Source organism: Pituophis catenifer, unplaced genomic scaffold, assembly GCF_029215685.1.
Source record: "Pituophis catenifer annectens isolate HBS135680 unplaced genomic scaffold, rPitCat1.0.hap2 SCAF_2, whole genome shotgun sequence".
NCBI classification, from domain to species: Eukaryota; Metazoa; Chordata; class Lepidosauria; order Squamata; family Colubridae; genus Pituophis; species Pituophis catenifer.
Window position 1 is genome coordinate 106,895,370 of NW_027256882.1, and position 24,318 is coordinate 106,919,687.

At 36.1% G+C, this 24,318-nt stretch overlaps 1 protein-coding gene across 2 annotated transcripts; it reads right to left on the minus strand.

The window, feature by feature from the left end:
- Window positions 1–1,491: 1,491 nt before the first annotated feature.
- On the minus strand, window positions 1,492–9,020 carry YIPF5 (Yip1 domain family member 5). 2 transcript variants are annotated; one of them, XM_070933937.1, is made up of 6 exons: window positions 8,884–9,020; window positions 7,026–7,141; window positions 5,693–5,865; window positions 4,903–5,048; window positions 3,559–3,740; window positions 1,492–2,496 (listed from the first exon to the last, which is right to left on the minus strand). In XM_070933937.1, the coding sequence occupies exons 2-6, from the start codon at window positions 7,133–7,135 to the stop codon at window positions 2,334–2,336; spliced, it is 774 nt and encodes a 257-aa protein (XP_070790038.1). In that variant the 5' UTR covers window positions 7,136–7,141; window positions 8,884–9,020; the 3' UTR covers window positions 1,492–2,333. The 2 variants fall into 2 exon arrangements, with proteins under 2 accessions (XP_070790038.1, XP_070790039.1); XM_070933938.1 differs by having other exon boundaries at window positions 8,931–8,992.
- Window positions 9,021–24,318: the final 15,298 nt, after the last annotated feature.

The following is a 24,318-nucleotide window of genomic DNA, read 5'->3' on the forward strand; positions in this document are numbered from 1 at the left end:
TTTCTCTTCCCATTATCCTATCCTAAATAACACTTTGCAATGACAAACAGTAGTACTGAATGCTGCAGTATTATTACAAAGACCTTAAAAGCAACATGATACAAAATAGAATTATCCTAGAAGATTCAGTAGGCACGATATTTAAATCTAGGACATTTGCCATTTAAAAAAATACACCACTATTAAATTCAAGCAACACTCATTTTTCGAAACATCTTACATTTTTAAAAGTCCAAGGCCATTCATGAAAGGTACTGGTTCAAACGTCTATCACAACATTGAAGGTAGATTTTATATAATTAAAAGTGTTGCAGAACCTGGTTTTGTTTGAGTTCGTTTTATTTAACAGAATAACAGAATCGGAGAGGATCTTTGGGGGTCTTCTAGTCCAATCCCGTTCAAGATGGTGAACATACCTAATACTTCTATTTTCCCCACAACAGCCCTGTGTGAGGTGGGCTGGTCTGAAAGTTAACTGGGCCAAAGTCACCCAGCTTGCTTTCATGCCTAATATAGGACTAAAACTCCTGGTTTCTAGCATGATGTCTTAGCTGCTACACCCAGGGCTGTGGAGTCAGGAGATAAATGTTCCGACTCCGACTCCTCAGTTTTTTGTACTTCCGACTCCGACTCCGACTCAAACTCCAGGTACCCAAAATTTCCTCCGACTCCTCGACTCTGACTCCACAGCACTGGCCGTGGAGTCGGGAGATAAATGTTCCGACTCCGACTCCTCAATTTTTTGTGCTTCCGGCTCCGACTCCAGGTACCCAAAATTTCTTCCGACTCCTCGACTCCGACTCCACAGCACTGGCTACACCAAACTATCGCTATCCTGTTGTTCTGCTACAAATGAATTCTAAGTATCTAGAGGCAGTAATAAAGAGAAACCACATTATTTGCCAACATTGCCTTTATGTAGCAAAGCCCAACAAAGCTGTTTCTCATGGTACAAAATATCCATCAATTGGGGCATCAGGATAGTTCATTTGCATGTGAAATCACGTCAATTACGGGATCAATCATAGAGGGGCGGAAATGCCTAAATCTGGAAAGCAGTTTATAATACGAATATCAGAAATCTGTATGTGTAAAGACCTCTGGACTTCTTACACTGTAAGATATTTAATAGGTAAATCCAAACAATATATGGAGAGCTCTGCAGTAACTCAGGGATTGTTGGGGGTGGGGTGAGGGTTGGAATTACAAAAAAAATGCTGTATTTTTGTTCACCAGTATTGCTCAGTGAGATACTTAAAAATGTCTACTTTTGTAATAAGTTTGTAAAGAACATATGTTAGCCATTTCGTTTTGTTATTCCCTAACACTAAAATAAGTCATTACTGCATTTTTTAATGGTGTACATTAAATAGTTGTTTTTGTCACTATGGCTGGAATCCGAACTCAATATTTCTTGATGACCATGATAGTGTAATGGTTTAAACTGCTTAAATATAAGATGGATTCTACTACATCATAATTTAAACAATGTTTGCTCAGTGGGAATAAATCTTTATTCAAATAAATAGCTAAGCAATTCTGTAGTGGACAATATTACAGTAAAGGAAATTACTAAAAGGAAAAAAATGTTGTAAGAACATTTTGAGAAAATTTAATCTGGGTGTTTTATACTAGACTGCAGTACTGATATTTGTCAAAGCTATTTTCTAAAGCAAGCTTCTGGTGAACTACTGGAATTCTCAATTTTAGCATAAAAAGCACTTTCCCACATGTATATAAGATGACAGAACTATTTACAAAGTATATATAAAATGAAATAAACACAATAACTTTGAGCTTGGGTAGACGTTTGGATTGTAAAGAAAAGGAATTGGAGGATTATAAAAATGCTGAAAATTATATATGGGATCCATTTTGTGTTTGCTTTCAGATTAAATATTATTGTGAGAAATTTTCTATTTTGTTAAGTTGATAAAATGGGAAATGTTTGTTGTTTAAACTTGTTGCTGTATATTACTGTGGGAAAACAAGTTAATGATTTCACTTTCTTTTGTCAATAAAAATTCCTGAACTACAAAAATTTTCAAAAATAATGTTTTGCAGGTTATAGGACAGAAAAGAGTTTTACATTTTAAACAGCATAATTAGCTTGTTTCAAAGCTGAAGCTTTTACAGGTCAATGTAAAAATGTATTAAGAGTCCTATAAAAAGAAACACAAAAAGAACACTTTGTTACTGTTGCTCCAGACAATAATTCAAATATTAATCTTGAAAGACAGCAGCCCAACAGTTGATTTCTGGTCCCAGTTTAAGCATCCCAAGTAAAAGCTTTGAGTTCGGCTCATTTAAGTCCAATAATTAAGACAGTCAGTTCAAAACACAGAAATGAGGGCGAAGACTCCATATAATAAAGCACAGGGATATGCTACTAGAAGTTGTTGTCCTTCCATTGCTAAGGCTGAAATGAAGAGCTTGGAGGCCGAAAAACTACACCATCCAATAATTCCAGCAGCAAGAATAATTCCCATCATGCCCCTGAAAACAACAATAACAGGAAAGGAATCAAGCGCTGATAATATCACATAACTTTGTATATATCAGAACAGTTTTACATTGGAGCCAAGTGTGTTATCCAATTATACAGGTTTTAAGCACTAAATTATTTTCTGGCCAAAACTGTTAACATTCCTAATTCAAATGTTCAAAAGCCTCCACCTAGAGACTGTTAATACAAAAATCTTGCCGTGGAACTAGTACTTATATGGATCTCAGTAAATTTGGAAAATGTATACATGCCTGAATGTCATTCAGCTTTATGTAACACTTTAGATTGTTAAATTACATAACTATGATCTTGCTCTGAATTCGGTGAAATCAGATAGTTTCCTTTTAATAAGCTTCAGAAATTCATCCACTTTAGAAAGTCACTCTAAATAATGTTTCCTGACTGATGTAAAATGTTAGGGAATTGTTGCAAAGAAAAAAAATGATAGAAGCTTGTACTGCACTTTGTATTACAGCATTCCAGTTTCTCATTTACTTATAATTAAAATGATTTTGAAAAGAAGAAAATGAGAGGGGATAGGGAACATTGTCAATAGGAAAGGACACATCTGCAGGACCAGACTGCCCACTTCTGGACTAAAGGATCCAACACAAAATATTGTACTGAGAAGCTACTATTCCATAGTTTTAAATTAAAATGTTTGTGGTACTTCCGTTTTGAAAGTGCTACAGTATCATATACTTTTTTTACTGGCTACATTTTGTTATTTGGACTGGGGGATAGAATTTTAAAGAATGCTCAAAAAAAGTTTTCTTTATAAGTGAGATAACAGATTGCAAAAAAGAGTAAAAAATCAAATATTTTTCCCAGTGTTATTTGATAAAAAGTGTTCCTTTCCAGGCAAATAGGACCAAAAATACAAACACTCTATAAATAAAAAAAAAATGCAAAAATCAAATGCAGTTTAAAATTATACATAGTAAAGTATTTTTTTAATTCTACATAAATACACATTTGAGTACATTTTTTATGGTGAGCAATAATATATAGTATTATTAAACGGCATTGTAATGGTCTTTGATATTACTTACTGTAGGGAAAATACAATTGCAAAGCTTGAAAGTATGATCATAGGAAGAAGACAATATCCTAGAACACTTGCAACACAACCAAATGAGACACCTGTCATACTCATCAGATTCAGGAGACAAAACATTCCTAGACACCCTATTGCACTAATTCCATATACATAGCCGAACTGAATTTTTCCAGCCTTAAAAAAAAAGAAAGGAGGGGGGAGAGAGGAAAATACATTAACATTCTGAATGCATTTTAGGAAGAGATTTTGCAAAGAGACAAATAAAGCATACAAAATAAAATCAAGCGAGTACCAGATACCTTTTTGATAACAACAAACATTTCTGAAACCTTAGAAATAAGATTATCTTCATATTATTTCACATCCATGTTCAAACTTTTTTACATTATTTAAAAAGATAGGTTTCCCACATAAAATTAGTGTCTCCATTCCACTGCTTTATATAATTCAACCAAGTTTAGAGGGAAATACCAGCAATACAAACATCTGTCAAGTGAACCAATTTAGAAGTGAAGTACAGCTGTTTGGATCCAGAGTAGAAGAGGTATTTTGGCAGGCGCCTGAGTGTGCTTACTGAATTTGTCAGCACCTCCTTAATAACACTGTGCCGTTTTCTATGCTTGCTTACAGCGGCCACCATGATTTCAGGAAAATAATAAGAGAACCACAAGGAAGTACAAAAAAGTTAGTAAACCCCGTTGCTGTCTCCTAAATGCTTTCTTTTTAACGAGGTGTGCCTTAATTAAGTGCCGATAGATGCAGTAAGTATGCCTCATCTCTTCCAAAGCATCCTCTCCTTTTTGGGTAGCTATGCATCCCTACAAGCTAGTTTTATAGAGACTTTTAAAGCAACAGATGAAGCACCACTTAAGTATTTTTAAGGATCATTGTTCATAAAAGTAATCCCAGAGATATATCATTAATGCCTAAGTGTATATAAAAACACTATATCCATTAAAAAAGAAGGAAAAAAAGGAAGGGAGAGGAAACTAATTTCCTACAGAATTTTGAAGAATTTATATTTTTATGAGAATTTATATATCACCGGGCCATTAACCGGGGGTTGGAGAACCCTGTTCTAAATTACTCTTGAGTGTAGTAAATGGGAATATTCAGCAACAATTCTTGTCTTTCTCACCTTGTGGATCAGGGACAAGGCTCCAAATAATGACCATAAGACTGTACTTCACATTCTTCAATAGAAATTATATTCAATCCTGTGTATCATTATTTTTATAAATTACTGATATTTAAATGATCAATTCTTGATTTCTGTTTGCTTTAAACTTGTAACTTTCAAACTGACAGGACTATATCTATAGTAATGAAATCTTACAAACAATAAGGTGGCTCCAAAGGCTAGGCAGAAGACCATAGGTCCTGCCAGATCAGTTTCATTCATAATGTTGCCATCTGCAGCTTTTAATGGGTGCAGTACTGTTAAAGTCTTCTGCCAGATATGGTCAAAATTTATTCCAAGTTCTGTAGATCAAATAAAGAACACAGATTTAATGGATTAATAAACTTAAAGAGTCCTTCTCAATTATAGTTGCATCGTGGATTGCATTATAGTGGATTACAAAATGTAGAACATTAAAATAACAATAAATGACAATAGAAAATGACCAATCACCCAGATAAGGAAAAACTACTAAACCAATTACAGAAACATAAAAAGTGTATCAGAAAAAAGGCTCATAACCCATCCTGCCCCTGCATCTGCTGAAACAAGAGAGATCTTCAGGGCTTTGCAGAAGCCTTGGATTATGGAAGTGGATCCGCACTTCTGTACTAAATTGGAGATCCTTTTAGATCACCAAAGGTCAGACACCAAGTATATAACATCTTAATTTGTAAAAGGTCATCCTATTTCAATTTCATATGGTTTTTTCCTTTTGGTTTTTTTAAGCAAAAGATCTTAAATTCTTGATCGATCATGCCATTTAATTAATTGAGGTGAAATTAAATGCCAAAGATGAAGTGAAATTAAATGTTAAAAACGTTCTTTACATTAACATACATGCATGCACACACACAAACTTCATCATCAGCTATGATTACTCCTTTGTAGATTGGAACATGTATTTTGGCTGACATGGAAATTCTGCAAGGAATAAAAATCAAACCTTCTAGTAACGGAGGTTCATCCTCAAAATTGCTTCCATAGAACGATTGTGATGAAGATGGGGTGTATGCTGATGTTGGCTGAAGAATTTGTCCAGTGTATGGCTGTTGAGGTTGTATCATCTCTGGAGGGACATATCCACCTTGCTGAGAATACTCATAGCCAGCATATTGCCTGCAGAAAACAGAACTTAAATGTTTATCATATGAAAACAGAATCTTTCTTTGTCACGGAGGCCTAAGCCCCAAAATACCCACTCCACAACAAAGAAACCATTTACACTGATTATCACATTGATACAAACTGTAAATATTCTATATAGTCCCTGAAGAAACTTTTTTTTATTAAGTTTGTTTGTCGCCCACCTCACCACAAGAAAATGGCATATATTTATATAAACATTATATAAAGAAAACAGATACATCAATGTTTGAAACATACCAAAGTTATTTACAGGATAATTTTGATTAAAATTACATGCATTTATTTGACTTTACTTTCTAATATGACAAAATACAATTTCTCACTTTAAATGTTATAACTTTCCAACTTATCCAACATTTTTCTCAAATTATTACCAAGTAAAACTCAGATATTATAATATAGTCCTTTTCCCAAGATAATCTAGACCATTACTTTGCTTTCCCATCTGCTGCCATATAAAATAATTGATACTAGCATATACTTCAGGTTTTGTGACATATAGGTCACCATGTATCTATTGTGACATATAGGGACACTGCCAGACTTAAGGAAGAGGAGTTTTCGGTGTCAATATTTTCAAAAAGCTTTCCTGCAAGTAACCAATAATGTATACTTAAAGAGAAATTTTATACTGAAGAATGATTAACCCTTGCAACTTTGGATTCAAATATTTTATTTGAATCAATAAACTAATGATAGGTACACTATCTGGTGAGTGTGCCACGTATTAAGAAGTACTGTGGCAGTTCATACTTGCTGTATAAAAGAAGAATTCAATATGCATTAACATAACATCCGACTAGTATTAGCCTAACCAACTGCATTTACAACAGTCAATAGGTTATAGGTAATCTTGGTTGAGCATCAGTAAATGCTGCTGTTTGACTCAATTTTTACATTCAGCCATTTTCTGAAATTCTTCCAATCCTGAACTATGGATTTATCTTAGGAGTTTCTTGTTTCCAGAAGATTGAAGTTATTTTGAGAAATGTGATCTAAATAAATAAAACCCTTCAGATATAAAAGTGGCATGATTGTCAGAAATTAAATAAAATTGAACACTTCAGCCAAATACAAATATCAGACAATAATATATTGGCTATTTGGAACAATAAACAAAATCAAATTACTTGCTATATGCTCCTCCTCCTCCAGCATCCGCCCCATATTGTTGTGCTTGATCATCAATACTGTAACTTGTCTGATAAAAATCTGTATTTAAATGATCAAATCCAGACATTGCTATCTGTAAAATAAAGATTTGTGTTACTATTTTCAAAAATAACCACCCAAAGCATGGCCCTTCTATGAATATCTTCATCTATCAATCATTAAGAGTAAATTATACAATCTTTTGGGGAAAAATAATGCATTCAGTCAAACACTAAATTACTAGGCACTTGCACTGCTGTGCATCCAGTGCTTTACCCAAAAGGAGAAAAGGACCACGACATTTTATAACAAAGCATCTGATTTTCTTCAATTCGCCTAAGGGAAGTACAAGTAGTCCTCAACTTACAACCACAACTGAGCCCAAAATTTCAGCTGCTAAGCGAGACATTTGTTAAGTGACATTTGCCCTATTTTACTATCTTTCTTGCCAAAGTTGTTAAGTGGAATCACTGTACTTGATAAGTTAGTAATACAGTTGTTAAATGAATCTGGCTTCCCCATTGATTTTGCTTGTCAGAAGGTCACAAAAGGGGATCACATGATCCCAGGACACTGCAACCGTCATAAATATGAGTTTGTTGCCAAGCATCTGAATTTTGATCAAGTTTCTATGGGGATGCTGTAACGGCTGTTAACTATGCAAACAGTCATAAGTCACTTTTTTTCAGTGATGTTGTAACTTCGGTCATTCAACAAACTGCTGTAAGTCGAGGGCCACCTGTACCGACTCCAACAGAACCTATGTTATTATATTAAGATCTATATATTTTTTATGTCAAATAATTTACTAAGACTTTTTACTATTGTTCTTCTCTTCCTTACTAGTATCTATATCTTCCCACTTATTATGTTTGTTGTTGTTGTATCTTTCAATTTATATTGTTTTTATTTTGTTTCCTAGTACGATTTGGTCGCTTATTAGTAACCTTGACTATCACGAAGTGTTGTATTTTTTTTTCAGTGATGTTGTAACTTCGGTCATTCAACAAACTGCTGTAAGTCGAGGGCCACCTGTACCGACTCCAACAGAACCTACGTTATTATATTAAGATCTATATATTTTTTATATCAAATAATTTACTAAGACTTTTTACTATTGTTCTTCTCTTCCTTACTAGAATCTATATCTTCCCACTTATTATGTTTGTTGTTGTTGTATCTTTCAATTTATATTGTTTTTATTTGTTTCCTAGTACGATTTGATAGCTTATTAGTAACCTTGACTATCACAAAGTGTTGTATCTTTTTATTCTCTATGAATGTATTTTATTCTCCTTATGTATACTGAGAGCATATACACCAAAGACAAATTCCTTGGGCATCCAATCACAACTTGGCCAATAAAGAATTCTATTCTATTCTATGTTTTCTATCATCTGTTAAGTGTTGGTGCCACGCAATTTGGCAGCTCAAATCTCACCAGGCTGAAGGTTGACTCAGCCTCCCGTCCTTCCGAGGACCCAGATTGTTGGGGGTCATAGGCTGACTCTGTAAACCTGCTTAGAGAGGGCTGTAAAAAGCACTGTGAAGCGGTATATAAGCCTAAGCGGTATTGCTATTAGACCTTCGGGGCGGCACAGAACACGGTGATGATGGAAAACACAGGATCCGCAGAATGGGGGGGGGGGGAACCGTTGGGTCTCGAGAGACCACAAGCAATATTAGGGCACTGCGAAATCCCGTCCTTGCAGCCAGAAAAAAAAAAAAAAAAAAGCACAGAAGACTCTCGCCGGCTGAATATACGTTTCCCCTGAAGGAGCGTCAGCTCTCCTGACAAGCTCGGGCACCACCCTGCTCCCCTTTCCCGAAGCTCACCTTCCTCGGAAGCCTCCTTCCCCGGCGAGGCAACGACTCCCCCTCACCTGCCCTCCTCACGCCGTCGGGAGCGATCCCTTCTTCCTCCTCGCTTTATCCCACTCTCTGGGAAGCTACGTGTCAGAGACCCAAGAGGAACCACTTCCGGGTTGCGGGAGCGAAGCGGTAGAACACAACAGACGTTTCCTACCGGAAGCTACTCTCTCTCTCTCTCTCTCTCTCTCTCTCCGCAACTCCATGGTCAAGCCTTCCAACCGGGATGGGGAATATCAAACACGAGTGGGCGGGAGTGATTCAACATGCATAATAAGGATTTCAGCCTCTTCCCTGGAACCTTGTGCTTCCTTGTGGATCCGCTTATACATAAATGAATATACAAGCTGAGGTTATCCGAATATGATAAGAGGAAAAGTGGACCTTCTTTTATACAAATATAAAAATGTGTATACAAATTTATTTTATACAAATATAAATTTATTATTTTATGCAAATATTTTTTTTCGCAGCTTCGGTAGCTATAAACTGGCCAGTCAAATATGTAGAAAGCCTTTGTTGATCTCTAGCGATGCCCCTGATGGTTCTTTTCCCCCCTCAACAACCCAAATGGTAAAAAGAACAAGAAGAAAAAGAAGACCCTGATCTTTGCAACTTTATATCTGATAGTTTTAGGCTGCTTTTTATGGGCCTGTATAATTGTGCCTGTTGCTCTCTGGCATTAAATTTCCAAACTGATATTGCAGGATGCTAAAGTGTTAACAGATGGCACTTGCCAGGCTTCTGATCCTTGACTTAGACTTTTTCAGAGGTTACTTTCATTTTTGCAGAAGGGAAGTTGGCATGCTGTAAAGCAAGTTGGCAGCCTCCGGCCTCATCCTTATTTTTGACAGTGTTCAATGCTTTGTTTGAAAATAGATCCATCTGCCCTGAATAGAATGGTTATAAATAAATAACCAGAAATTAACAACAAAAGGTTAGCCCGTATCATGCAGAAGCGCGGAATTACTGGAGCTGACAGCATGGAAATACCTTCCATGGCTGTTGTAGTATGAATGAGAAAATGTTTACAGACCATTTGTGTGAGTGCCCGCAACATGTACTCAAAATTTCCAGTAGCCCTCCAAAAGTGAAAATTTCCACTCTGTGGCTCATTATAAAGACTTGTTGGTTTTCTTCTTCACACATTATTTTGTTACTTTGGGATTATCACTTCATTTAGTTTATAATATCACTTCTGATAAGATATTCAAATACAAAGCTGATGTTTTCAGTGCTTTACATTTATTACTACAAATAAATGTACACTAAAATGAGCTTTCTGAACATAGAAAGAAATTACAAGGAAGAAAAAACAAATCCAATGAGTTGGATATTTCCTGCTGCTAGTATCAGTTCTGGTTATAGGTACAATTTATGGAGGTTAGAAATGCAACCAGTCAAAAGTACAGTGAGGTCAAAAGGACAATCAAGGAAACAGAAACCTTATAAGGCTGATTGGATGTAGAATTACAGTGTAACAATACTTGCATAACAGTGGATAGGTTTTGTGGGAGATAGAAGAATTATTTATCTTTCATTTATGAGTTTATGAGAGTTCCAAGACTTTAAATAAAATTTCTATAAGGCAGAGCAGGGAATTCCTTCTAGTTGCTGAATCCTAACCGTTATTAGTTCTAGCAGATGATCAGAAATAATTGGAATTGTTATTTAAAAACTTCTTCAGGGCATATGTTACTAGATAATATATAGAGAACTTGAGCTTGTAGAATTTGCTGAAGTAACAAAATATAGTGGGTATTTTTAATTTTCCCTTTATGATTCATAACGTAGAACATCCCATGAGTAATCTGCTTTGCTCAGTTTTTAATATATTATTTAATCTTCTATTGTCAGTCAGAAGATAAATTTTGGCTTCAAAATGAGCATGTTTTATGTATCATACAAAATCGTAGCAGTCTGTCTTTTATCCTATGTCAATAATTATAATATTGCATTTTATCTATAACCAAAAATAGTCTCTTGAAATACGGCTTTGATATCTTCATTATCTATTCTTTTACTCTGGATTCCAGCAGGGTATTTTGAGGTTGTTGATATGTGAGATATTGTTGAAAATAATAACAGCAAACATTTGAAGAAAATATTAATATTACCTCTCAAGAAAAGGAAATGATGATCACCTGATGATCAATGAAAAATATGCTTCTATTAAGATTTGTAGCATCATGCCTGCTATTAGTGCTGCTTTGGGGCAATGTCTCATGATATTTCTTTGGGGGAAGAAGTTACCCCTTAAAACAGCTTCTGTGTCTATCTGGCAATGATGGGTAGTCTAAGGCTAAGTAGCAGAAATCAGCTTAATTTGTCTACAAATTAAGGATAGAAATGGGAGGCCTTGGGAGACAGCTATTCCCAACCCCTCCCTTATTTCCCAATCTTCTCTAAATGGCGTGAAATTGATCTAGGAAGGGAGAAAGGGAGGGAGAAAATTAAAAGTATTCCCAGGTCCCTCTTCCCCTCCAATCCCTATTATTGCCCCTTTCTCTGTTCATCTCACCTATCTAAGGAGTTGTTAGCAGGGGTGAAATCTAAAATTTGTTACTACTGGTTCTGTGGGCATGGCTTGGTGGGAAGGGGGGTAATGTGACTGGGTGGACGTGACCAACTTTTTTTTTAAACTTTTAAAAGCATTTTTTCTACAACCTTTTCAGCCGAAGAGGTTGCAGAAAAAAATGCTTTTAGAAGCCTCTGGCGATCCCAGCTGAGTTGCCTGATTGCCAGAGGCTTTTAAAAGCATTTTTTTTTCTACAACCTCTTCGGCTGAAGTGGTTGTAGAAAAAATGCTTTTAAAAGCCTCTGATGATCCCAGCTGAGCCGCACGATCATCAGAGGCTTTTTTTTAAACGTTTAAAAACATTTTTTCGGCCAAAGAGGTTGTAGAAAAAATGCTTTTAAAAGTAAAAAAAAAAACAGCCTCTGATGATTGCACGGCTCAGCTTGGCATGGGGGGGTGCAGGGATTTTTGCTACCGGTTCTCCGAACCACCCACCGCCATCGCTACCAGATCGGGCGATCCGGTTCGAACCGGGAGCATTTCACCCTTGGTTGTTAGGGTATTAAACCAGAACAGGGAAGAATCAGATACTAGTCTACCCTCAGTTGCAGAGGTTTAGTGGTACCAGTCATTCTCTGTAAGCACAGTTGAACTTATAAAGGGAGTGTGTATGAGAGAGAACACTATGAATGCCTTGAGTGCTGTATAAAAGGTAGAACATAAATGTAACACATCACTATTTATCAGTAGGGACAAACTTCACTCAGCAGTTGATCAGAAACAACCTTCTATTTGCTATTCTTAGATTACTATTAATCTCAGACTGCTATCGCAATGGGGATGAATAAGAGATATATAGCAGGGGAGAAATTCAGCAGGTTCTGACAAGTTCTGGAGAACCGGTAGAGGAAATTTTGAGTAGTTCAGAGAACCGACAAATACCATCTCTAGCTGGCCCCAGAGTGGGGTAGGAATGGAGATTTTGCAATATCCTTCCCCCAGGAGTGGGGAGTGAATGGGGATTTTGCAGTATCCTTCCCCTGGAGTGGGGTGGGAATGGAGATTTTGCAGTATCCTTCCCCTGGAGTGGGGTGAAAATGGAGATTTTGCAGTATACTTCTCCTGCCGCACCCACCAAGCCACACTTACAGAAATGGTAGTAAAAAAATTTGAATTTCATTACTGGTATATAGGTATGCCATACTGAATATATTTGTCACATATCTTGAGTGTACAGTCAATAATCAAGACACTGTTCTATTTGGATCAGTAATTTATCAAAGATGTTCTATAGTCAAGTTAAGCTCGTGACTTTATGCCCTCTTAATTAGAATTTAATTTTCAGATTTCATTTTTCTACTGGGACTGAGATTATCTCTTGCATCATACATTCCTAGATTTATAATAAGTCATTTCTAAAAGTTATTCATGAGTCACCCATGGATTGAGCAGTAATCACTTAAAGATGTTGAACCATTTCCAAACATCTGTTTTCTACCTTTTTGTTGCTATTCAGATCCCAGCAAATAATTAGATGTGGATGAGAACATATTCATATATGTGTCTCAAAAATGTTTTATGTTTTTACACCTGTTTTTTAAGGAATTAAAACAAATGAAATATTGAACAATGCATTTTATCACTGGCAATGAATCAAGCACAGATTTTATGGAAAAATAGACCCAAGTTTCAGGATGCTTCAAAAGGGCAATCATATCTTCTTAAGCTCAAATGATCTTGGCCTTCAAGAACAATGACACTATTTCACAAATTCTACATATTTGTATCATTTAAAATAAAACAATGTTTTCCATAATGCACAAATAGACATAGGAAACTCTCTTGCAAGATAAAAACATTGAGTCTTCTTGGAATTTTTTTAATGACAAAATCCTCTCAAATCCATTTGGAGGAATCATCAAATGACAATGAAAGTGCTGCTACCTTCCCTTTAAACTGTATTATAAATCAAAGTCTGTCTATATTGTATGGGAAAAGTCAACTTGGCATATATTTTGATATTTTACACTATAAGAAACATGTTTTGGCAACTGTTTTCTTTATATGTTCATTGTACCACTGTTGACCAGTTAGTGGGAGAGCAAACAGTGATATTGTTAAAAGCCATTTATGTCTTTATAAACCTTTCCTTTTGCCCATCAGATTCTAATTAACATCCAATAAAATGCTCCTTACCATACATCCAACAAACATAGGATCAAAACTGAATTGTGAATGTCATTAAGCTTTAATAATAACTTCATTTAAACCCCAATGCCATCAAACCTTGTTTTTTTTTTTTTTTGTCTACCCAGAGCAGAATAAGGAAAAACTGTTCTCATTTGTCTTGGAAGGGCATACCAAGATTGGATGCTGCTATCGTAAGGTTCTTTCTTAATGCTTGTAAGCAAAGAAGTTGTAAGAAAGAAGTTCATAAGGATTAAAAGGAAACACATTTTTTCCTTTTAATCCTTATGAACTTCTTTCAGATTATATATTTATTTATTATTTACATTTAGGTAGGTTGAGTAGCTGATACCCCAGTTAGCCAGTGAGATTTCTTTTGAAAATATAGAACTTTGTGAGCCATTAGTACTACAGCCATTTTAAGTCTGTTTCACTGTACGTTTCTCAGGATTTCTCCCCTGAATGGGAATTCACGTTATATTTTAAATAAATAAGTTAGGCTGGCCCTTGACGGAGAATTGCCCTCAGCCAATTCCATCTCAGCCACTTGTTTTTCCACTGGTTCTTAGATGCTGGCGCTCCATTATGCTATCCTTTTCTGTTGCTAGGCTTTAATCCCGAGACATTTCATTAGGCATGTGTAGTTACTAACCTGCTTTGAAAATAACTTGTAACACTGGCACTGTTTCATCACTGTTATTTACTTCGGTTCAGGCTGTTAGTGATTCTCAGAATGCTTTAGATCAAGTCACCTACAATAACTTCTCTGCAACTCACACCATCGATTGTGACTGACTGTGGAGTGGAAATACTGTTCATAAAAAGCAACTGGAAATTACTATGGAGATATTATCATACAAAATTGGAGAGGGCTTTAGGTAATTCCTGGCTGGCTGATTATACATGTGGAGTTATGCTTTTCTTTTTCTCTTTGGTCATAATGTAAGGAGAAGCATTTTTTTACCTTAAAAGTTATTCAAAAGAACATTTGTTTTATCTTTTATTGTCTTGATTTCTTTTTGCAAGATGGCTTAGCAAAAGTTCCAGCCCTCCCCAATTAATTTACTTTCTTGTCATATAGTGTTATATGGTGTTATTGCTGTATAACTTACTTTTTCCTGTAAAATGTGTCCTGTATACTGAATATTTACCTTCGGAACAGCAAAGGAGGGGGTTTTACAAAGACACCTGCATGAAGCCCTGTAATATTGATCCTACAAGGGGTTCTAAGTTAAACATTGATGCTAAAATTGTTACAGTGATTTTGCACTCAAGATATCAGTCTGTAATATTACCTTCAATAGTTTATGTTATGCAGTCTTAAGAAATGGATTGGATAATGTGAGATGATTAATGAACATAGTCGGTGTCCAATCAGATAAATTAGATTTCATGATGGCTATTTCATTGGATGCTGAGAAGGCCATTGACATAGTTCAGCTTAAATTTTTAGGGCAGATGTTGCTAAATATTGTTCTCTTTAAGAAAAATATTCTAACCCATTACTAGATTTGTCACAAATGGCATTATTTCTTTGCTGAACAGGACGTTGTATGGAACTTGTAAAACAATGCCTACTTTCTCTTTTTATATTTAATTTGACTTTGGAATCATTGTCCTGTTTCATTAAACAATACAAAGATATTCTGGTTACTAAAATGGCCAGAGTGGAACACAAATCGTTGTATTATGCTGATGATATTTCACGGCTTATTGACAATTACATTTTTTAACCAAATGTACAGTATAACTGTAACACAAGATCTTGGTCTATTATCTGATTACCATTTATATAATTGGAATGTTTAATGTTCTTACTATGGGGTCTGTTTGTTAAAAAATAAGGCATTATATATTGTTTGAATTCTTTGAATTTTTCATTTTGTAAAGGTATACCTTTCAAATGGTTTACCTTGCATCAATAGTGATATAAATTGATGGTTAACAAGCCTAATATGGAAAAGAATAAATGTTGATAAATTGAATGTAACTCCAATATTGATAATAAACATTCAGAGGAATTCTATTTGTTACATATTTTAAACAGAATGATAAAATACTGAGTAAACTCTTATTAAATGGATACACTAGATCCGTGATGGAGAACCTATGGCACGGGTGCCACAGGTGGCACACGGAGCCATATCTGTGGGCACGCAAGCGCATGTGCGCGCTGGCCAGCTGATTTTCAGGCCTTCTGGGCCCACCGGAAGTCGGGAAACGGGCTGTTTCTGGCCCTACGGAGGGCCTCCGGGGGGCTGGGGAAGGCCATTTTCGCCCTTCCCAGGCTCCTAGAAAGCCTCTGGAGCCTGGGGAGGGCAAAAAATAAGCCTATTGGGCCCACTGTGTCATCACGTGCCAAAAGCGGGGGGAGAGCGGGGGGGTCACATGCATGCGTGGGGGGACAAGGCGCATTGAATTATGGGTGTGGGCATACGCACGCGCAATCCCCCCACTCCGCCCGCTTTTGGCACGCGACGGCAAAAAGGTTAGCCATCACTGCACTAGATTGTCTTAGTATGAATTAAAACTGCCATATGAAGATAAAACTTCCATTTTTTTTCCATTTCCAACTCTGTTACTGGACTTACATTTTGATTTCTATTTTTTTTGTTGAATATGAATGATTTCAAAACCATTATGGATACAATTATAAAGTTGTTGTTTGACCTCTTTTATTTCCTGACAATTCTTAGGATTTTTCCATTTATATGCACTGCAACATCTAAGAACATTTATCACCTATTATAATATCATTTTATCCGTGTACATCCAAACTGCATAGATGTTCTTAGTGGTCTGAGTTCTCTATTTCCAAAGCTCTGCCAAAATGAATGAAAGGATTGGAATGGGCAAAATTATGTATGATAATACGTACAAAATCCTAGAACCAAGGGTTACCGAATGAAATTGAATCTTGAAAGAATCAGGACAAACAAAAACATTTTTTTTTCATACAATGGGTAATTAAACTTGGAATTCACTAGTTAGAGATCTGGTGCTGACAATCAGCATAGCTGGATTCAAAATAGGGTCGGACCAATTCATGGATCAATGGTTATTAGCCTTGTTGGTAATATGAGTGCCTGGGACATCTATCCATTGGGAGACTTTCTTCTGCCATTGGATGGACACTCTGAAAACAAACTACTGGACTAGATGGGGCAGGTGTCTAATCCAGCAATAACACCATTTTATATTCTGATATTTTAGAACTAGAAAAAGATCTAGAATTACTTTGAAGACAAAATGAGTAAAATATGCACTTTCAGGCAACTTTTCATTAAAACCCATTGCAACAAAGCAGCATGTATTTTTTTTTTTTTTACATGGCTTAGATTTAATGAGAAACCATGGCTTTCTGCTACATTTGATTTCTTCTGGATGGATTAGGCTGGATTAGGCTGGATCATCCTTAGGACACCATTAGCTATTTCTGGTTGGTTTGGAATCCTACAAATTTAATAAATAAAATATAGTGTTGTATTTTATAGTTGGATCTATCAATAAGACTAATAGCAGTTCTCCGGAGTTTCAGGCTGGAATTTGTCCAGTCCAATCTAGATATTATGAATTGAACATCCAGCATGTAAAGTAGATATTCTACTACCAAATTATAGTCTGTTGCTTACACTACATAAAACTGCTTTCAATAGGATGAAGATTAAGTTAATCTTCGTTCTGCTGTGTCGTTTCTGATGGATGCAGAGAGTGTACTTTTCTGTTTGTGTACCTTCAAGACATTCATGATTCTGAGCCAATCAAGGCCTGTACAAGTCCATGCAGTTTTCTTGGCAAGAACTTGCCATTGACTTTTACCCAGGGGGGAGGGAAGGGTAAAATAGAATGCTGAGAATGTGTGTGTGGACCGTGAGAGCCTGGCAACCATCAAGGTCATCACTGTAGGTGCTTGAGAAAGAAGACTTCTCATAATTGGACAATGTAATCACCCAGGGGGAGAAAGGGAAGCTATAGTTTAACTAAACAAGCATTTGCAAAGGAAAACCAGAGCTGGTTTTGATTATTCAGTACCAAAATGGTGTATCCAATAAAGTTTTACTTTTGGAAATTCAAAGCTCCTGAGAGTGTTTTCTTGTTTTGGGTGCACTAGTTGGAGAGTTGACATAGCAGTTGATTCTCATAGCAATGTATAGGGATGACTTTGAATAACAAGAGGGGGTAGCATATAATTTTGATATAAATGTCTATGTATGCATTGTATGTATGTTCCAAACACACATGGCTTTGTCTAGTGAGTGAATTGAATGTTTTAGAGTTCTCCAAAATGTCCAATCCAAAAGATGGTTTTTTTAACATTCCTAATATACACTGATTTGCAAGCTGATTTATGCACTAGACAAGCAAGACTATAAATGCCTTAGATAAATCATGCTTGTTCAGCCTTTGTGGCTCCCTATTAATTTTCATTGCCTGTTCAGGCCATTGCTGATTATTATTTATTAGAATCATTTACAGTTATTACTTCTAGAGCTCTAAAAAGCTTTGATCCATCAAATCAGAAGCCTAATCTTCCTAATTTTATGAAGGATAGGTAAGTGACTATTGGTAAATGTGTGTTCCCAAGGTTTTGGTTGCCGAAAGAATGGGGGATGGTTGTAAGAGGTATTTACAAAAAAGAATCAGAAGACATTGGAAAATAATGGCTTATTCTTATGAGGCTGCCAGGATGAATGCAGTTGGGTGTCAAATTTGTCACCCATTCATAATATGTGGAAAATGTAACCTGTGTCCTGAGATAATTATTATCTGTATTATTTTTTTCTTATGCTGCAATCTATGCGAGGGAACAAAACTGATTATATCAGTACTTGGGATACACTTATTGAGGTCAGGATTGTGGTTTATGACAACAGTTCTATTTTTCTCCTAATTATAAAGTCTCAAATTTTAAATTGAGGTACTTTTAATATCATTTTTTTGGTGAAGGTATAACACTTCCATTGTTTATTCTTAATACCAGTACATACACGCAAGTCAAACAGCATAGAGGTAGTCTTTGACTTACGACTGTAGTGGAGCTTGGAATTATGGTTGTAAGTCATTGCAGTCATATACTAGGGCGTTACATGACCGCCTTCGATGTTACAACTGTTTTAACTAGGGTCATTAAGTGAATATGTCTCCAAAAGTCATTTTTTGCTGAAAACTGGAAGTAAAAACTGGAAACTAGCAAAAAAAAAAGTAAATCAAGGTCATCTAACTGCAGGATGTTGTCAATGGCCGTAAAGGTGAGCTGGCTATCAAATGCGATCATGCAACCAAGGGCTTGTATGCATGTGTTATAATTCTGAAAATGAGTTGTAAGTAGCTGTGGGTTAGTTAAATGACTGGTCATTAGTAGAGGACTACCTTTATAGATGACCAGACCAGACCAGACCAGACTAGAATAACAGAGTTGGAAGGAACCTTGGAAGTCTTCAAATCCAGCCTCCTGCTGAAGCAGAAGACCCTATACCATTTCAGACATATGGCTGTCCAATCTCTTCTTAAAATCCTCTAGTGATGGAGTACCCACAACTTCTGAAGGCAAGCTGCTCCAGTGATTGATTGCTGTGTCAGGCAATTTCTCCTTATTTCTAGGTTGGATCTCCTCTTGATTAGTTTCCATCCATTGCTTCTTGTCCTGCCTTCAGATATTTTGGAGAATAGGTTGACCCTATCTTCTTTGGGGCAGCCCCTTGGAAGACTACTATCATGTCACCCCTAGTCCTTCTTTTCGTTAGACTACAAATACCCAGTTTCTGCAACATTTTGATGTCCCCTAATCTTCTTTGTTGCTCTTCTCTGCACTCTTTCCAGAATCTCAACAAATTTTTATATTGTGGTGACCAAACTGGATGCAATATCCCAAATGTGGTCTTACCAAGGTATTGTAAAACAATACTAACACTTCATGTGATCTTGATTCCTTCCCTCTGTTAGTCTTCTCTTAATTTTCTCCTCAAAATAATAATTCTGTGGCATAGAATAGAATAGAATAGAATAGAATAGAATAGAATAGAATAGAATTTTTTATTGGCCAAGTGTGATTGGACACACAAGGAATTTGTCTTGGTGCATATGTTCTCAGTGTACATAAAAGAAAAGATATGTTCATCAAGAATCATAAGGTACAAAACTTAATAATAGTCATAGGGTACAAATAAGCAATCAGGAAACAATATCAATATAAATCGTAAGGATACAAGCAACAAAGTTACAGTCATACAGTCATAAGTGGAAGCTGATGGGTGATGGGAACGATGAGAAGATTAATAGTAGTGCAGATTTAGTAAATAGTTTGACAGGGTTGAGGGAATTGCTTAGCAGAGTGATGGTATTTGGGAAAAAACTGTTCTTGTGTCTAGTTGTTCTGGTGTGCAGTGCTCTATAGCGTCATTTTGAGGGTAGGAGGTGAAACAGTTTATGTCCAGGATGCGAGGGGTCTGTAAATATTTTCACAGTCCTCTTAATAATAATAATAATTAAATAACAACAACAACAACAACAACAACAACAACAATAATCTTGCTGATCACCATTGGCCAGCTGCAGAAAGCCACCTTACTGGGATCTGCTCGCATAATCTGCCGATATATCACGCACTCCTAAACACTTGGGAAGTGTTTGACTAGTGATTTAGGATACGAAATCCAGCATAGTTATCTTGTTAGCTGCGTATATTGTCATTTTTGTGTACAATAATTATTATACATAATAATTTTTATGTATAATATATATTATTATATATTATAAAGAATAAATAATAATACTGTGACACAGTTTAAGTAAATGACCACCCAATCAGCTCCATGATTAAGAATAGATGTCAGCATGGGTCTTCAAACCTGCTGATCTCCAAATATATTGGGAAAACAATTCCAGGAATCCCTAACCAACTTGGTCTTCTAGAATTCTGGTAGTTGCTGATTCAAGGCATCTGGAAGGAGCTGAATCATTTGGAGAAAAATTAGATCTTGTCATAGATACCAGTTATTATCTGGTTTTCATTCTAGCCCCATTATTTCAGCATCAGTCTAGGAATACATACATGGAAATACACTATGTTCCTTTTTTCCTATTCATGCATCTACTTGAATTAGAATAATTTGATCTAAAGATTGCTAGCCTAGTATTCCTTATACAATTTTAAATTACAAATAAACAGTTTTCTGATCACTAGCTGTTTACATTAAAAACACTTTTAAAAAGCATATCTTTATTCCTTGCTTCTGTTTTTAAAGAAGTTTTGTTTCTGCATTTAGTCTGTATTGATTCTCTGACTAGTCTCCTTTTAAGAGCAATGCTTCTGTATTGTATGCCACTTTGGCTATTTCTGCAAAAATTCAGTTAGCTCATTTTAAAATAATGAGTTGTACTGAATACATCACAAACTATCGGGAAAGTATTAGCTGTTGGATTCACTCTAAAGTAGTTTTTCTCAATCTTGGCAACTCTAAGGTGTGTGGACTTCAACTCCCAAATTCCCTAGCCAACATGAGTAGTAGCTGGGGAGTTCTGGGAGTTGAAGTCAAAGCATCCTAAAGTTGCCAAGGTTGAGAAAAACTACTGTAAAGACAAATGGAAAACTCTTTTGCAGTGCAGCTTTGTGTTGCGAAGTATTAAGGGTTAAGGCTTGGGAAACAGTTGGTAAGAAAGATACAGGCTTGTATATTGTATTTGAATGATAGATATCTACACAGATGAACTACAAACAACTGCATGACAAAGTAGCATTTGGTGCATTGAAAGATCTGCAAGAAATACTATTTGTCTACAAGCAAGAATTGGTGGGACCATAAAATAGACACCATAATTAAAAGAAGAGGTAGGTAAAGTGCACTGGAATCTTAGAAGTCTGGTTAATGGATGTTGTAGTATACAGAGATAGCAGAATAGAAGAGAAAGAACTGGAGACAATCACAACATACGAAGGCCTACAAACAGAAGTAAAACGACTGTGTCAAAAGAAAGCAAATATAGTACCAATAGTGATTGGTGCCTTAGATACAACCTCAAAACATTTAGAACACCAGTTGAACACCATCGGCATTGACAAAATCACCAGTCAGTTGCAAAAAGGAGCTTTATTTGGAACAGTTTCCATCTTGCAACAACACTTTTATACCATCAAATAACATCTGCTTATCCCAGATCCTTGAGAAGGATGCAGCAGGAGGATAAAATGCCAAATCCAGTGTAAAGATTTGGCTGACTGTGCGACAAACAATAGTAATAGTAATACATTGTTGGCAAGAAAGAAAGAAAAGGTATGAATAATGAATGTGGTGGTACCTAGAGTCAGCAGGGTAGAAGAGAAAGAACTGGAGAGAATAGGAAAAATAGTAAGACCTGCAAATACCGGTAGTAGAATGACTGTGGCAAAAGGAAACAAAGACAATAGTAATAGGTGCCTCGGGTGCAATCCCAAAACATCATGAGCATCACTTGAACACCATTGGCATTGACAAAATCACTGTCAGTCAATTGCAAAAGGCAGTTTTACTTAGAACAAGTTACATCGTGCAACAATACCTCTAACACCATCAAAACCCAGTGTCTGCTTCTTCCAAGTCCTTGGGAAGGGCTTGATAAGTAGGATAAAAATGCCAGATGCAGTCTAAACTTTCAGTTGACTGTATGGCCAACCATAATAAAAATACCCAGAAAAGAAGTTTCTTGAATGAATCTAATAATGAAATAAAATAAAGTGAATTCACCAATAAAGTGAATTCAAGATAGCATTAAAAACACACCACAGTACTTAGGAGATCTTTAAACTTGTTTACAGTTATAGAAAAACAAGATTCCTAAAATATATTTTTGCAAGTCAGTCTTTAGCAATTTTCTCAGAAAAAAATAGCAATTTTTCTGAGAAAATTAGTGAACAAAACACTAAGATGTAAATCTCTTTGGTATCCCCTTCTCACATAAAATACTGATTTTAATATCTATTTGTCCATTATATATTCAAAATCCAACAGACTAAATTAACATTATTGTAAGTCATTTTTTGTAACACTGTGAAAGAAAACTTTTAAATCACTGCAATACTTTTTAAAGCCATTAGGTGGTACTATAAACATGCAAAAGAAGACTGCCAACAACTTAGTTTATCTACCTTTTTATTTATTGGAGCACAATTGTCCAGACCACAGCTATTTAAGCTAAAATAGGACCTGAATTAAACGCGACCTAAGTTTATTATTTTGGACATTTATCAAAATGAAACGTATATTATGTACTCTTTGGTCTATGGCAGTCTAACTAAGAAATAAAAAATAAATACGAAGAAATAAATTATTCTCTATATTCAGTAGGCCAGTTATTTAAACGTTTTTAACTCCAAGGATTCTGTTGAGACAGTGCAAACATAAAATCTGAGCCAACATCCCTGGATTCCAGGCTGGAAATTCAAAATACATTGAATTGGAACTATTGCTAGTTCTTTTCCTTCCCCTCCCCGCCGTTCTACAATGCCTATAAAAACCCTCTGAGCAGCAATTAAATATGATTGCACTTGACACTGTGCAATGAAGAGCTTAAAATGACAAACTCCTAAGGAAGCCTTAGCTCAGCTTTTCCCTTATGCCCAGCCCAATTGTGTGGAGATCATGAGGATAACAGTCATAGCTCATCAAGAGTGCTTGTGAAGGGGGGGGGGGAAACTGTTTTTGTTAATCCTGATTATTCCTGTAAAGGAGCCATGATGAAACTATTAACCAGCAGCTTCATTTAATCCTTGCAACTTTATCACCTATAATGCATGTATCAGTGATGTTATCCTGGAACAACGCATCATATGAAATGCTGCAGATTATTGTTATTGCTGGATTTTCTCCATCTGTTAAGTTGCCTTGATTGATTATAAGCCATTAAGTCCCCAACCTTGTCCTCTGTCTTTTGTCTTTCATCTTTCCCAGCGTTAGAGTCTTCTCCAGAGAGCTGGGTTTTTTGCATAATGTGTCTGAAGTCGGATAATTTGAGCCTGGTTATTTGTGCCTCGAGTAAAAAGTCTGGGTTGAGTAGTAGCACTAATTAACTGTTTTTATATTACTCAGTCCTCAATGCTCTTTTTTCCTGGGAGTAAGCCTCTCTGAACTCAACCAGATTTATTGTAGTCCTGGGTAAAATTGTGCTGTGTATAAGTTTCTTTGCAGTAAACATGAATGGGGTATTTTACTGCAAAGGCATAATTTGGTTCCCTTTTTTGACTTCACAATAAAATGACTCTTTTTTTTTACTTTTTTTTTAACCTTTTTTCCCCATTCTACATTGCTTTGACAGATCACAGGGTTGATTCCATCTGTAAAAGGCTAGCATTCCCTCTCCCTGCTCCCTCTGTGTGTGTGTGTGTGTGTGTGTGTGTGTGTGTCTACAAAACAAAACTCGTCTTCACCTTAGCTCAGTTTATTCTGCATTGCTCTTAAGGACAATAACAAACTTGTTAGATAGGCAGCATTTAGCAAGTTATTCAAACAAAGTCTGGGTTTAGGACAAGGACCTAAAGTTAAATGAATGGCCACAGCCAGCGACTGCTGCTGCCAGAGACAAGATGCGGAGTTTGGAGCTTTTTCATCCAGCAGATCGAGCAGTGTAAGCTTTCCTGGGGAATCGCTGTTAGTTGAGGGAGAGCTGTCTGAGGCAGTCTCGTGCTGCTGTGCTTCTCCTTCTGCAGCCAGTTTAAAAAAAACGAA